General features: G+C 36.1%; 1 protein-coding gene across 15 annotated transcripts in view; it reads left to right on the top strand.

The window, feature by feature from the left end:
* LOC149773729 (adenylate kinase 9-like) overlaps positions 1–16,831 on the top strand; it is a 117,598-nt gene that overhangs the window by 60,401 nt on the left and 40,366 nt on the right. For all 15 annotated transcript variants that reach the window (XM_089946212.1, XM_089946211.1, XM_089946198.1 and 12 more), the window contains 5 exons: positions 1,252–1,429; positions 5,162–5,283; positions 9,880–10,092; positions 11,606–11,808; positions 14,919–15,015. In XM_089946212.1, the coding sequence (XP_089802338.1) occupies positions 1,252–1,429; positions 5,162–5,283; positions 9,880–10,092; positions 11,606–11,808; positions 14,919–15,015 (813 nt within the window). The remainder of the gene's footprint in view (positions 1–1,251; positions 1,430–5,161; positions 5,284–9,879; positions 10,093–11,605; positions 11,809–14,918; positions 15,016–16,831) is intronic.

Below are 16,831 nucleotides of genomic sequence, written 5' to 3'. Positions count from 1 at the left end.
ATCATTTATTGTGGTTCTCAATCTGCTTAAGATCATAAAACTGGTAATTGATATGAATTAATGATAGAGAGAAGGGGGGGGGGGTACCAGCATTGCCTTATACCCAAAGCAATGTTATGGTTTAAACAGCTTACAGGCTTAGATTGATTTCAGAATCCAAAAACCAATCCATCAGTCATATTGAAAAAGGGATGCTAAAAAATATAAGCATAGAATGTGTATGGTTAATATGTTGATATTACATTTTTCTTTAATCAAATGCAAAACAATTTTTTATATATATCAGAAATGCAGAACTAACATTTTATCTTTTCCAGAAGATCATGGTCTGTGTTGTTTGCTTAACTGATTACTCCTAACAAGCTGCAGAAAGCCAGATCTGCCAGTGCATTATGTAATGGCAGGTCTGGGTCTGTGCAGTTTGCTGATGGACTCAACTTATAAGCCAGCATAAATGGTATATTTATAAATATAATGTCTGAGCTGTTCACCTATATGTTAAGGCATTCGTCTGTAATTTCTATTGATTTTCTGGACACGGCATCATTGTTAATGTCGTACAGTGCATTTTCCTTATTTCACAACAAATTAATGAAATTTATTTATCTTTGATATCTTTAATAAAATCCATCTTTTGTAGCATTCATCCTTGAGAAAAGAAATTAGATAAAATGTTTATACTACAATTCCAGTTTATGAAAATACATATAAAATTTACCTATGCAGTAAAAGGTAGTTTTGAAATAAAGGCATTGCAAAAACCAAATCAAGAACACTAAAATGACATAGCCACCATGAGCCAACTACATTCTGATCCTTTTTGGGGAAAAATAAAAGTGTACATGAAAAAGAAATAAAATTACGAAATAGGAAAATTTACAACTGAGAAATATTTAAATCACATGTATGATTATCACATCTTTGGTGATGCGTTTGGGACTACCCTGCTGGAACTAGGAAATGGTGCTGTGAATTGAGAAAAAAAAGAGCAAAATATGGTAAAAGCCAATAGTCAGAGAGATGGATAGATGGATGGATGGATGGATGACAGGAGTCAGAGCACCCTTCCTCATGTGGCTTGTTTGAGAGGCATAAAAATAGCATAAAATGCAAATTAAGAAACATGTGAAGGTATGCATTAAACTACTTTAATCAAAATGACAATGACAATCAGAAGGCATCTTTTGATGTTTGCATCCTTTTCATATCTGAGTAGTATACTGAGCCACAGCTCTATAAACTTTTCTTCAGAAAATTCCTGATGGTCCTGAGATGGAGGAATATAAAGAGAAGAGAAAAAATTTTGACCTTGAGTTACAAAATATTCTAGCCACATTATCAGGAGGAACCAGTCTGGACCCCATTGCTGTGGAGGTAGAGAACAGGAAAGTAGAAGAGATGCTGGAGGAGGTCACTCAAACAATGGAACGTAAGTTATGCTTTCTGTTTAATGAGTCCGTGCACTCCATTAAACTGAGTTGTCATATCAGAACCATGATATGGTTGATAAAGATAATAAAACTAGAAGATATATATGTGTGTGTGTGTGTGTGTGTGTGTGTGTGTGTGTGTGTGTGTGTGTGTGTAGTGAGCATAGTAATATATATATATATATGTGTGTGTAGTGAGTATAGTAATATATATATATATATATATATATATATATGTGTGTAGTGAGTATAGTAATATAGTAATTATGAAATTTGCAAAGCAAAATGGATAAAATAACACCATTTTGTTTTAAGTAATGAGAATGATTGGCAGGTGTGATTAGCAACTTAAACCTTGCAAAAAAAACTCCTTTCTTTGACATAGAAATTTATTATTAAGTCACTATAGATAGATTAAAAGGTGCTAAAATATATTTATTTCTAATATGATAAATCCTAAGAAATCAAGTTTACAGCATCCTGGCTTGTGTGCATTGGGGGTGGGGGGAGTGGGGAGGATGAGAGACCCTGACTAATACTCCAGATTGCTCAACAATGATTTTTTTAAATGTTCAAACTCATTTGAAGGTCACCAACAGCTGATTCTCCAGTAATACTAACGATATACAGTTACAGCTAATGAGGCAACACTGATATTGTTTGATTTATATGAAGTGATGGAATGAAGGGTTGATAATCCAATCCTGTTAATTCACAAATCTGTTTCCTAGGCATTGTCATCAAAATAGAGAATTGTAGTTGGTTCAATCCTTGCAACAAAATGGTTTTCAAAGGATTTTACTCCGTTGTGTTTGTGCCATAAACTCTTAATGAAATATCAAGAATTCATAAATGTATCTGGTTATATTGAAATGCAGAAGTTTTGACTGAGTCATTTCTTCCTTGACTATTCACTGAGTTTGTAGCCCAGCAATTTTAAAATCACTGTTATGCTCTTTCTTTCTCTCTTTCTTTCTTTCTCTCTCTCTCTCTCTCTCTCTCTCTCTCTCTCTCTCTCTCTCACACACACACACACACACAAGTTAGGCATTGCTTATGCAATGATAAATGAATTGAATGTCAGTAGGATTAGTTGTTCATCATGGATTTGTCTATTATCATCTGTCATATCATAATGCTAGATAGAATGTTTTCCTTTTTCAAATTCTCATGTTAATTAGCTGTTTTCTTCTTTGCTTCTTTGTTGAAGAAGATAGCAACCTGAAAATGGAAGATTATTGCAAAGTATTTTGTCACAACATGTATGGGAGTAAAGAAAAATAGTGTCGTTTTGTCATTTGCACATTATTACTCATGACATTGTGTAGATTTCTGAAAATGTCCAATAAAAAAAATGCACATATCCAAAGTGCCAAAACATGTCAAATAAAAGTTAAAATCATGTACTTTGTAATGCTTTGATTTAAACCAGGTCTCATTTGCATACAGTGTCCAAAAAATATATTAAAACTCTACAGAAATTTTCCTGCTGGTTATTTTGTAATTTTACAATAAGATAATTGCATTACATCTGTATTTTGAAAGAAAGGGCCTTTTTGGGGTCAAACATTATGCCTGCATTTTGAAAGAAAGGGCCATTATGAGATCAATCATTATTCCAGCATTTTGAAAGAAAGCACCAGTGTAGGTTCAAACATTTAGATACTGACCTTGTATTTGCCTTTTTAGGAATTTCCTGGGACCATATTTTTGGACTACATACTCAACTTGAAATCTTTATGAATGCAGAGTCATGGTACATATATTTCTTGTGATGTTAATGCATGTCTGGCTCATCAGGTTCCTTGTTTGCTGTTGTTGATTTTATTGGCATTTTTTTTAACATGCTGAGGAAATGGGAGCTAAGTGCTTTTGCAAGGACACATTGAAACAATTTTGAAGCTTAACACCTTTATGTATTTAAGTGTCAGGTCAGGCCCATTCCTGATGTGAGTGTCAGATCAGGCCCATTGCAGATGTTAATGTCAGGTCAGGCCCATCACTGATGTAAGTGTCAGATCAGGCCCATTGCGTATGTAAGTGTCAGATCAGGCCCATTGCTGATGTAAGTGTCAGATCAGGCCCATTGCGTATGTAAGTGTCAGGTCAGGCCCATCACTGATGTAAGTGTCAGATCAGGCCCATTGCTGATGTAAGTGTCAGATCGGGTCCATTGCTGATGTAAGTGTCAGATCAGGCCCATTGCAAATGTAAGTGTCACATCAGGTCCATTGCTGATGTAAGTATCAGATCAGGCCCATTGCTGATGTAAGTGTCACATCAGGTCCATTGCTGATGTAAGTATCAGATCAGGATCATTGTTGATGTAAGTATCAGATCAGGCCCATTGCTGATGTAAGTGTCACATCAGGTCCATTGCTGATATAAGTATTAGATCAGGTTCATTGTTGATGTGTCAGATCAGGCCCATTGCTGATGTAAGTGTCACATCAGGTCCATTGCTGATGTAAGTATCAGATCAGGATCATTGTTGATGTAAGTGTCAGATCAGGTCCATTGGTGATGCAAGTGTCAGATCAGGTCCATTGCTGATGTAAGTGTCAGATCAGATCCATTTCTGATATAAGTGTCAGATTAGGCTCATTGTTGATGTAAGTGTCAGATCGGGTCCATTGCTGATGTAAGTGTCAGATCAGGTCCATTGTTGATGTAAGTATCAGATCAGGATCATTGTTGATGTAAGTGTCAGATCAGGTCCATTGGTGATGCAAGTGTCAGATCGGGTCCATTGCTGATGTAAGTGTCAGATCAGATCCATTTCTGATGTAAGTGTCAGATTAGGCTCATTGTTGATGTAAGTGTCAGATTGGGTCCATTGTTGATGTAAGTGTCAGAATAGGTCATTTGCTGATGTAATTGTCAGGTCAATTCCATTACTGATGTAAGTGTCAGGTCAGGTGCATTGTTGATGTGTCATATCAGGCCCATCGTTATGTAAGTGTTGGATCAGGTCTATTGCTGATGTAAGTGTCAGGTCAGGTCCTTTGCTTATCTAAGTGCCAGATCAGGCCCATTGCTGATGTAAGTGTCAGGTCAGGCACATCACTGATGTAAGTGTCAGAATAGGCCCATTGCTGATGTAAGTGTCAGATCAGGTCCATTGCCAATGTAAGTGTCAGATCAGGTCCATTGATGATGTAATCTGTACAGCTAATTTGTCTTTTTTGATGCACTGTATGCCCCTATTTAGATACACTGTACACCATTATTTTGATACACTGTACACTATTATTTTGATACAATATTGCCACTATTTTGATACACTGTACACCATTATTTTGATATGCTGTGCATCATGAAAAGGCTTATCCAAAATCTACCACAAATAAGAGAATCGTGGGGCACAAGTTCTAATACTGTGTATATGGTAAAACTCCAGAAAGAGGCCAATACTCAGTGAAGATATCATTCCCTAATTTCAGCAAGTTGCAATTACAGAGGGTTTTGTCAGATAATGAGACACATGTGCATCCTCACTTTTAGACAAAAGAATTACTTAGATTGTAATATGAGAAATACAATGTGGTTACATTTAGAAAATAAGAGGATGATTATATAATCAGAAAATGAAAAAGTTGTCTAAATCTAACTTTGTTGTGAGTCAAATTACAAATATACAATAATTTTATTTATTTATTGTTAGCTTGATTTAATTAAAATTATGTTTTAGTGGATTTTCTTAAATCTGTATACAATTTGCCTTCTATCAGGTCAGTTCAAGTACCAGGGCTGGGAGTACTCTGGGTTGGATGTTGATGAGGAGGAGGAGGATATTGCTGCTGATAATGAGGCAGAAGAGGAAGAGGGGGATGCTGAGGAAGCTGGAGAGGAGGTATTGTAATGTGTTCTTCTAATGATATTGTATTTGTGTTGGTATCATACGTGGATGAGTTATTCTTACTGAGATGAGATGACAAACTATTTTGCCATTGCTATTGGAAGAACACAGGACAAACCAGTTTATATTGCACTTGGAAGAACACAAGACAAGCTACTTGCCATTGCTGTTGGAAGAAGACAAGCTAGTTGCCATTGCCATTAGAAGAAAACAAGACAAGCTAGTTGCCATTGCCATTGGAAGAACACAAGACAAGCTGGCTGCCATTGCCACTGGAAGAACATAAGACAAAGCTAGTTGCCATTGCCATTGGAAGAACACAAGACAGTTTAGTTTCCATTTACTTTGGAAGAACACAGGACAAGCTAGTTGCCATTGCCATTGGAAGAACACAAGACAAGCTAGTTGCCATTGACACTGGAAGAACACAAAACAAACTAGTTGCCATTGCCATTAGAAGAACACAAGACAAACTAGTTGCCATTACCATTGGAAGAACACAAGACAAGCTAGTTGTCATTGCCATTGGAAGAACACAGGACAAGCTAGTTGCCATTGCCATTAGAAGAAAACAAGACAAGCTAGTTGCCATTGCCATTGGAAGAACACAAGACAAGCTGGCTGCCATTGCCACTGGAAGAACATAAGACAAAGCTAGTTGCCATTGCCATTGGAAGAACACAAGACAATTTAGTTTCCATTTACTTTGGAAGAACACAGGGCAAGCTAGTTGCCATTGCCATTGGAAGAACACAAGACAAGCTAGTTGCCATTGACACTGGAAGAACACAAAACAAACTAGTTGCCATTGCCATTAGAAGAACACAAGACAAACTAGTTGTCGTTACCATTGGAAGAACACAAGACAAGCTAGTTGTCATTGCCATTGGAAGAACACAGGACAAGCTAGTTGCCATTACCATTGGAAGAGCATTAGACAAGCTAATTGCCATTGCCATTGGAAGAACACAAGACATTAAGCTAGTTGCCACTGCCACTGGAAGAACATCATGTCCATTTAAGATATGAGCTACCATATATACTCGACTGTAAGTAATGTCCAAATGCAAACTGCACAGGCACAGATCTACCAACACATAATGCATCAGCAGATCAGGATATATGAGTTAAGAGTAATCATTGGAAAAAAACATATGCCATCTTCTGTATGCTCATTATGTATGGCAGATTGGTTCTTTGTTGTTTGCAGTTTGACTCAACTTGTAAGCGAGTATTTATGGTATTCATTTTGTAATTATTGTGTCCCATGGCCTGTGTTCATGAAATTCATCAAATTTAGTGCACATTCAACTTCAGTTTATAACATTTGATATATAAACTTATTAATATACATTAAAACTCTTGTGTTACATACCTCTTGGGGCCTTCCAATAGGACTTCCATAAATTCGTGATTCAAACAACTTTGAAAAATTCTTAAATTTTAGGCTGCCTTAAGAACTTGATTTTTTAGAATGGTTGGTTTGGAAAAAAACCTGAATTAGCTGAAAAACTCCTTGAGTTTTCCCTGAAACTCCTTAAATTTGTAGAAGTTAATACAAAAACATTAAAACTGAATAAAATATAATACTTTTTAAATTCCAAACTTTACTTAATTTATTTTCCAAAAATAATGAATAAATAAATAAAATGAAATACAATTGGATGATTAAATCAGTACATGACAGAATAGCTACCTGTTGGAGTAGCATCCCTTTGTTTTAGTGGCATGCTTATTAGCTATGTGGTTGAAGGGTGGGGGTATTTTCAGCTTTTGTGTCTATGTCATGCAGTGACAATAAAGTAACATATTCAGAAAGACAGTTATGATTCTGCAAGAATAAAGTCACCTTGAAAACCTTTTGGAAGTTTTTGAAAAGTCCTTGAAAAACAACCCACTGGGACTGTACAAACAATGATATCTATAATTTGCTAATCCTATATTCATTTTGTGCATACATAGGGTTTTACTGGTATGAAAATCTACTTTACAGTAAAAAAAAATCTATATCCATGTTCATAATAATAAAATTCTATTGCAAATGCGAACATTTTTAAATGTCGAACTTTATTTACTTAGAGAGTTTCATGAAATCAAAAGGTTTATATGAGAAAGACTCAATAAACATCATATTGCAACCAAGCAGGTAATAGCATCCCTCTTTGTTGGCAATGATTCATGTTATATATGGTTTGATAACACTTTTTGCAGGAATATATCATCCACACTTAATTTTGCCTGTGTAGCTACTACTAATTATTAGGATGATTAAAACTATCATGAAAGTTTACATTTTTAACATTTGTTAATTTATTAACATTTTATGTTGCTAAAATGCTAAATTTAAAGAATCACAAAAATGTAATTCTACTCAGATATTGTGATGTACAGTATTTCTTTGTAAGCATTAAGCAAGTGTTTCAGCAAACATGATTTATTGCAATATCAGACAGGTATTTTAGCTGCATATTTGTTTGTATATATAATGTGAGGTGATACAGAATCCTACTGTCATGACTGGGAATCAAACCTGCTTCATCTGACTCACATTTAGGTGAACACACCTCTAGTCTGAAAAGATGAGATCAGCTTGGCTGGTTAATAAGTGGCATCATATATCTCTTACACAACACTACACACTACACCATACTACACTATACTACACAACACTACATTACACTATACTACACTACATTACACTACACTGCACTACACAACACTACCTACCCTTTCCTTGCCATTCATCCTTGAATGTCACTTAGATTCACCTGTCAGAACAGTTGAAATCCATTCTCAGCAAGCGAGTCAGATTAGCTGCTCAGATCCAAAGTTTCATTGTTGCAGTCAAGAACCAGCCACATTTGGATCTTGGGTGGTTAGTATGTTGCATCGTATATGTAGACTGCTACATTCCTCCATCTTTACCTTGCCATTTAAATTCACCTCTCAGAGCACTTGAAACCAACAGCTACTGTGAGTGGAACAAGCAACCAAATATAATTGGAGGAGATACAATGTCTAACTGTCATATGTAAGAATTGAACATGATTTCTGGCTTCACACAGTGTAGTCAGTTTTGATTTTGTTTCCATTTTAAAGTGGAATTTGCCTTTTCTCCTGGTCTGAATCTAATTTTCTTTGATATCTACCCTTTTTTTATCATTCTGATCCAGTTTTAAATGATGTTCTGTCCAGCCCTATTCTGCAGTACTTTATCTGTGTAAATATAATTATTGTAATAGTATTTGTTCTGTATATTTTTAAACAGGAGATTGTTGTAAAGAGGGTTCTATTTCATCAAAACTTTTGACTCATCCTGTGACTCTTCGTGTAATCATAACTGATGGAAATAAGCATAATTGCCATACAGGGCATCTCAAATTATTGATCGAGACACAGGAACAGAACGTTTGTATAGAGGTTTTTTAAAATGTGTGGAAATGGGAATGGTCTGAATGCAAAGTCAATGGGAATATAGTTGATCAGTTTGTAAGAAAACCAGTGAGGAGGACTAGCATTTAGTGATCAACGCCAGAACAATTTGAGCACTATTGCCTGCTCTAGCATCTTTCATGCTAAATGAGAAAGTGTTGGACCTGGATGATTTGGAAATTCCAAACTGATTCCCTTACAGAATTTAACAAGGGACAATGTATAGGTCACTGGTAGTGAAGAGGTGGCATTACGGATCAACTCCAAAGATAAACAGCATACTTGACCAATACAATGGAGCCCTTTCAAAAGATTTCTATTTAGAACATTATCATGATTTGTGGTTTTCCACAGAAAACCTTTGAATTGACTATGCACATCGTGGGAGCTCTTTTTAAGGAGGCAGCAGTTAATCATAATGGGGATTTAGAGGAATTGGGTACTATAATGGTGGTTTGTGACATGTACTTTAGTCTGGTTTACAGTCTGTAGCATACAAAGGCTGACTGCATCACCTATATATTTTAGAAACCAGTAGCCAGAATCAACTATTGGTTGTTTTTTGTTTGTTTATTTAGCTCAGACACTCTCATAAATGGTCATGGTTTGAAAGGATTAAATTAAGGTTAGCAATAATTATCTCTGTTTTTGTGATGTGATCATGCATAACAGTGTTGTTAGAGAACAATCTGTATTTTATATACAGACGCTTATAAATGGTTGTGGTTGTAATGGATTAAATAAACATTAGCAGTGTTTATTTGTTTTTGCAAATCAGTTGTTTGTATCAGCATCAAAATGCACTTTTTGCCAGAAAATCATGGTCTCTGGTCGCATTCTGCATGTGGTCACTGATGACAGTGTGTTTATATATTAAAATTGATCCCTACCTGATGATTGTTGTCATGAATGACAGATGGTTGCTCATAGGAAAGGTCACTCAAGACAGGTTTTACTGTAACTCTTATCGGTTAATATAGTTTGAGTGTTCAGTATAGGGGGTAAAGCTGTAAATTTTGAAACTGCTTATCTATTTGTTTGGTGGAGTTTTCATGTAGTCATAATATTAAGCTCTCTAGGAATAAAGCATGTTATGTAATTTGAACATTATATCATGCATTATATCAGACACTAACAGATGTTATTTTTTGAACATAGGAAGAAGATCCCAACAGGAATAAGAAGAAGCCCCTTGGTGACACTAATCATTACTGCCCTGTGGCCCTTAAGGAGAACTTTGTCTTGTATCCTGGCAACCCTGAAACGGCAGCAAAGTACAGAGAGAAAGTTTACTATTTGTCTACACCTGAGGCTAGGGAGAAATTCTTGGCTAACCCTACAGAATATCTGCCAAAAGACGCACCACCAAAGGTAAATTATTACCATAAATATTTATTTATAACTGTCTATGTTTACAGTAATTTTAAAAAGGAGCTGCAGGTATTTCTTAGGAAATGGTGTTTATTGGTTCCTAAAATAAGTGACAGTCGATGACCATGGGAGAACATGACCCATGGACAGGCAATCACTGACCTATATAGTATTTGTCCAAGAATAAACCCAATGGCCAGCCTTGTAAAGTTTCAAAAAAGATGGGTGGGCCTAATGTGAGTTAGAATTTTCTTAAAAGCAGTTTACCAAAGGATTTTATTGTTAGACATTGAATTAATTATACGATACTTGGAGTATACATGTGGGGAATCAAACTTTGCTGCATTCACCCCTCTACATCTAGATTAATATGACTGGCAAAATAAAATGGGTGAAATTATATCACTGCATTCAAAAAATTATCAGGCACATGACACTCATCAGATATCATCTTCATTCAGTACTCTAAAAATATATGTACTACACTTCATGGCCATTGGCTTTTGACCTGAGCTTTTAGTTCCGCAAAATTGAGGTTGTGTCATTATCCATTATTAGTGTGTAAGCATTACTGGTTGCACCTGTTAATCAAGCAATTCTGTCTCATATTGGATTCTTTGTACCATTGTATTCCTCTGCAGGAGCAAAGAGAGTTACTTATGTCCATCCATCAAGCTTTTTCGCAGTAATTTGGTTTCAGCTTAATAAGTTTTGAACCTAATTTGGTTTGGTTCTAAATTTCAGCAAAAGTTATGTTGAGATATGATCTTTTTTGTCTTTGAAACAACTTCAGCCAAAGGTTTTGCACTTGTGCTATGTTTGTAGAGGCATCTGTGTCCTTGTGTCTGTGTCTGTGTATATTGTAACACCCTCCATCTGTCCATGCAGTGGTGGGGTATATTGTAATACCCCCCATCTGCCCATGCATTGGTGGAGTATATTGTAACACCCTCCAACTGTCCATTCATAGGTGCAGTATGTTGTAATACCCTCCATTTGTCCATGCTTTGGTGGGTTATGTTGTCATACCCTCTATTTATCCATGTTATGGCAGGTATATTGTCATACCCTCCATCCGTCCAAGCATTGGTGATGTATACTGTGATACTATCCATCTGTCCATGCAATGGTTAGGCATATTGTTATACCCTCCATATTTCCATGCAGTGATGGTGTATATTGCCATACCCTCCATCCATCCATCCATAACTATCTCTTTCAAAACAGCTGGATGGAAATTCACCAATCTTTGTAATTAGTTTGCCTATTTGGTAACCATTTGTGAGAGAGGTACAGGTTTCTATCTCTTCCCTGGGGTCCCTGTATATGGTCAAAAATAAGATTTACCTATGTTCAGCAATAATGAAATTTTTTATATACTTTTAGACCAAACATTTTATGTTAAATCATATCAATAGAACATATATATCAGATTTTGGATTATGACTTTTGGGTCATTGTCCAGGAATGTGGAATGTGGACAATTGTCATCCAATATGATCCTTATCCACAGGTACCTCCTGTACGTTTGCTGCTGCTGGGTCCAAGAGGAGCAGGGAAAACCATACATGGACGTGCCCTGGCAAAAAAGATGGGCATATTCCACATCTCATTCAAAGACCGCCTTCAAGAACTAATCATGCACAAGACCAAGAGGAAAATTGGCCCTGAATATGAAGATGACCATGAAGAGCCAGAGGTGCCCGAGGAAGATGAGTGAGTACTGACACTCCTAATTAGCACATTCGATGCAATGGTAACACAACTGATTTGTGCCTCAGTAGGTGAATGTTCAATCCCCAGTCTTAACTCCTGCAAAGATTCAAGTTTCTTTATGACTGTCTCATGTCCTTTACCATAAGGGTCACTTAACACTCCACCTGGGCCATCAAAAGTAACTTGATAAAAATTGTTGTACAATGAACATAAAATAGAGAAACTGTAAATTTAAATCACAAACGTATGCACAAGTGGGAAATGATCTTGCATACAAAAAAGCATTAAATGGAAATGGTCAAATAGAGCTCATTGAAGTGGAAGTACAAGTTAATATTGACATACATGTTTAGCCTTCTCTCCACTACCTTTTGTTTTGTCTTTTGGTACAAAGTTTGAGCACAGATCTCATAATAATTCACAGGCTATCCATCCATCCATCCATCCATCCATCCAGGATTCCAATTATCTGTTGATCTGACTGCTGCAGGTAGAGGGGATATGGCACTTTGCTTATTTAAGGATGTTCGTATTTATAGAATCTATGCTTACTTTTCAGCCAGATTGTATCAAAGTGATGTTATATCTGGGAGAGATATTGATATACAAAATAAAATAATAAAAACTGTTAAAGTATAATTTTAATAATTGCAATAACAGGCTTATGCAGTTAAAGTTATAGCAGTGAAAAATATTATTGACCTTTGCAAAATCTTGAGCACATAAAAACATTTCCTTTATATGCTGTGCAGCCATTTTGGTGGCAGAAATCCAATATGACCCCAATACACCAATACACGGTCTTCTTCATGTATTAAATAAGAGATGTCTGTGGTCATGCACATGTGTAACTTTGATGAATATTTCAAATGTTCTATCAGCTATTATTTCATGATTTTCTACATGCTTTTGAGTATTACAGTAAATTTTAGTTGATGAACACAAATGAGATGGGGGCATAAAATGTTACACTGTCCATCTATCCATCTGGTTTATGATAAGATAACTGTCCATCTATCCATCTGGTTTATGATAAGACAACTGTCCATCTATCCATCTGGTGTATGATAAGACAACTGTCCATCTGTCCATCTGGTTTATGATAAGACAACTGTCCATCTATCCATCTGGTGTATGATAAGATAACTGTCCATCTATCCATCTGGTGTATGATAAGATAACTGTCCATCTATCCATCTGGTTTATGATAAGATGACTGTCCATCTATCCATCTGGTTTATGATAAGATAACTGTCCATCTATCCATCTGGTGTGTGATAAGATGACTGTCCATCTATCCATCTGGTGTATGATAAGACAACTGTCCATCTATCCATCTGGTTTATGATAAGATGACTGTCCATCTATCCATCTGGTTTATGATAAGATAACTGTCCATCTATCCATCTGGTGTGTGATAAGATGACTGTCCATCTATCCATCTGGTTTATGATAAGACAACTGTCCATCTGTCCATCTGGTGTGTGATAAGATGACTGTCCATCTATCCATCTGGTTTATGATAAGATAACTGTCCATCTATCCATCTGGTGTGTGATAAGATGACTGTCCATCTATCCATCTGGTTTATGATAAGACAACTGTCCATCTGTCCATCTGGTGTGTGATAAGATGACTGTCCATCTATCCATCTGGTTTATGATAAGATAACTGTCCATCTGTCCATCTGGTTTATGATAAGATAACTGTCCATCTATCCATCTGGTGTATGATAAGATGACTGTCCATCTATCCATCTGGTTTATGATAAGATAACTGTCCATCTATCCATCTGGTGTATGATAAGATAACTGTCCATCTATCCATCTGGTTTATGATAAGATAACTGTCCATCTATCCATCTGATGTATGATAAGATAACTGTCCATCTATCCATCTGGTTTATGATAAGATAACTGTCCATCTATCCATCTGGTGTATGATAAGATAACTGTCCATCTGTCCATCTGGTTTATGATAAGATAACTGTCCATCTGTCCATCTGGTGTGTGATAAGATGACTGTCCATCTATCCATCTGGTTTATGATAAGATAACTGTCCATCTATCCATCTGGTTTATGATAAGATAACTGTCCATCTATCCATCTGGTGTATGATAAGACAACTGTCCATCTGTCCATCTGGTGTATGATAAGATGACTGTCCATCTATCCATCTGGTTTATGATAAGATAACTGTCCATCTATCCATCTGGTTTATGATAAGATAACTATCCATCTATCCATCTGGTGTATGATAAGATAACTGTCCATCTATCCATCTGGTGTATGATAAGATAACTGTCCATCTATCCATCTGGTTTATGATAAGATAACTGTCCATCTATTTATCTGGTGTATGATAAGACAACTGTCCATCTATCCATCTGGTGTATGATAAGATAACTGTCCATCTGTCCATCTGGTGTATGATAAGACAACTGTCCATCTATCCATCTGGTTTATGATAAGATAACTGTCCATCTATCCATCTGGTGTATGATAAGATAACTGTCCATCTATCCATCTGGTGTATGATAAGATAACTGTCCATCTATCCATCTGGTTTATGATAAGATAACTGTCCATCTATCCATCTGGTTTATGATAAGATAACTGTCCATCTATCCATCTGGTGTATGATAAGACAACTGTCCATCTATCCATCTGGTGTATGATAAGACAACTGTCCATCTATCCATCTGGTTTATGATAAGATAACTGTCCATCTATCCATCTGGTGTATGATAAGACAACTGTCCATCTGTCCATCTGGTTTATGATAAGATAACTGTCCATCTATCCATCTGGTGTGTGATAAGACAACTGTCCATCTGTCCATCTGGTTTATGATAAGATAACTGTCCATCTATCCATCTGGTTTATGATAAGATAACTGTCCATCTGTCCATCTGGTTTATGATAAGATAACTGTCCATCTATCCATCTGGTGTATGATAAGATGACTGTCCATCTATCCATCTGGTTTATGATAAGATAACTGTCCATCTATCCATCTGGTTTATGATAAGATAACTGTCTGTAAGATGCTTTTCTGTCCCATGAACACATTTCTAGTTTGGTTATAACCACGCCTGTTTCTTTCCCAGTGATGAAAAGGAAGCTGGCATCACCAGCCCTGATGGTACAGCAGTGAAAGAACAACCTACTGAAGAAAAGAAAGGAGAGGAGGAGGGCAAGGAAAAGGTATATATATATATATATATATACATACAGTACTCCCTCATGAAAGTCACTCACATCATAAATGATTCTGAAGGATGTTCCAGTAAGACAATGATATAATTGAGCATAAAAATTCAACAAACATTGGGTACTATTTCATTATTTCAAATCAAATTCTTTCCTCTTGTTAACCAAAAATAAACATTTTTTGAGCAATTTAAAGTATCAATGATGAAACAAAATTCCTCTAACGTAAAGGAACCCATGACCATACAAGCATTATAAGAGGCCCAGCAATATAATGAAGCACTTATAGTGAGGGAGCAGTGTACTATGTACAGTATAACTTTTTGTGAAAACTGGGGTCTGGCTTGTATACTTTACTTGATCCCAAATAATTACTCTTTTTTAGGTTTATTGAAAAAGCTGGCCAGTTGTAATTTTTTGTGAATCTATAATTCAAAATTGTGGCCTATTATTTTCGGGTGTAACTATAAAATTTTATGCGTTAAGTCCTGCACATCACTTTTTTATTTGCTTTAGTTGGTTCTTTTCTGTCAAGTTTCCTTATCCATTTCACAAAAATGTCCAACGTCATCCAAGCTTTTGTGTTTGCATAATATTCCACAGGAAGATGGTGCACATTTTTAAAACATTGAGGCTTCTTAGACTTGCCAATAACTAGAAGTGGCATTTTATCATTGCCAATCATGTTTGATGTGACTAGAACAGAGATGCGGTCTTTAGGCTGTTTCCCACCAACACATGGTTGACCTTTGATGCAGTATGTCTTGTCTGGAGTACACTTAAAGAATAAATGTTTCATCCGCATTGTATATTTCCTCAGACTTATAATTCTGCAATATATCTTTAAGTTGGACTTTCCATCCATCAAGCTGTGATGTGTCTGCTGAGTTGACTTCTCCACAAATCCTTTTGTATCCAATGTTATGACAAGCTTTAAAGTGACTGAACCAATCACTTGTTGCAGTGAAATTCTCCATGCTAAGTTTTTCGCAAATTCTTTCGATTGTTTGATGATCATATCATGATCTATGGATAAGGTGGAATGTGCAATGCAGGTTTCATTGAACCATTTTGCTGTGGCCTCCTCCATGTCTTCAGATTTAGCAGTCTTCTGCTTCTTCCTTTGGGGAGCGCAGTTACCTTCAATGTAGTCTTTCTTTATAGACTTGGCAGCTTCATCCATCCTGACAGGGTGTTATGTTTAAGAGAAAAATTTTCACAGACATCTTTGTGAGATGCTCCACCCTCAACTTTCTTAACCCTTTACCTCATAGAGCTAAGTTACCCAGTGCAGTACGCTATAGATAGAACACCTGTTACCTATTCAACTCCATATGCATAGGCCTGCCTGTTAACTGTTAAGCAGTGTAGTGTATGTTATGTTTAACAGCAATTTTAACCATTTTACATTTTTGGTACACATCTGTGGAAAAATTTAAGAGTAAAGTCTGATTGTTATAGCTGTGTAATTATTTTTCATGGAAGAATTTTTTATGTGCTTTAAAATCTTGAGAGAACTCATTCATCTTCAGGTCAGTGAAGCCACGTGAACAACCGTAGCTGCCATTTCTCTTACTCAAAATTTACAAGTTTTTTTGTCTGCGTCTACATAACTAAGTCATCTGAATTTGATAATTTATAAAAACTAATTGCTGCCTACATCAATATCAGAGCCTTTACCTAAGTTATTCAAGCTTTCATAGTTGCGATTCTAATCGTGAAAACTTCGTAAGTACTGAGTGAAATCCACGACCTCCATTTTGGAGAGTGGAGATTATGACCCAGTTACTTTAAATAGCAGCTTTAAACA

This window comes from Sinohyriopsis cumingii, unplaced genomic scaffold (assembly GCF_028554795.1).
Source record: "Sinohyriopsis cumingii isolate HCF-2022 unplaced genomic scaffold, ASM2855479v2 utg000622l, whole genome shotgun sequence".
NCBI lineage: Eukaryota > Metazoa > Mollusca > Bivalvia > Unionida > Unionidae > Sinohyriopsis > Sinohyriopsis cumingii.
Note: the sequence above shows the minus strand (reverse complement) of the source record. Positions and strands in the feature narration are given on the sequence as shown.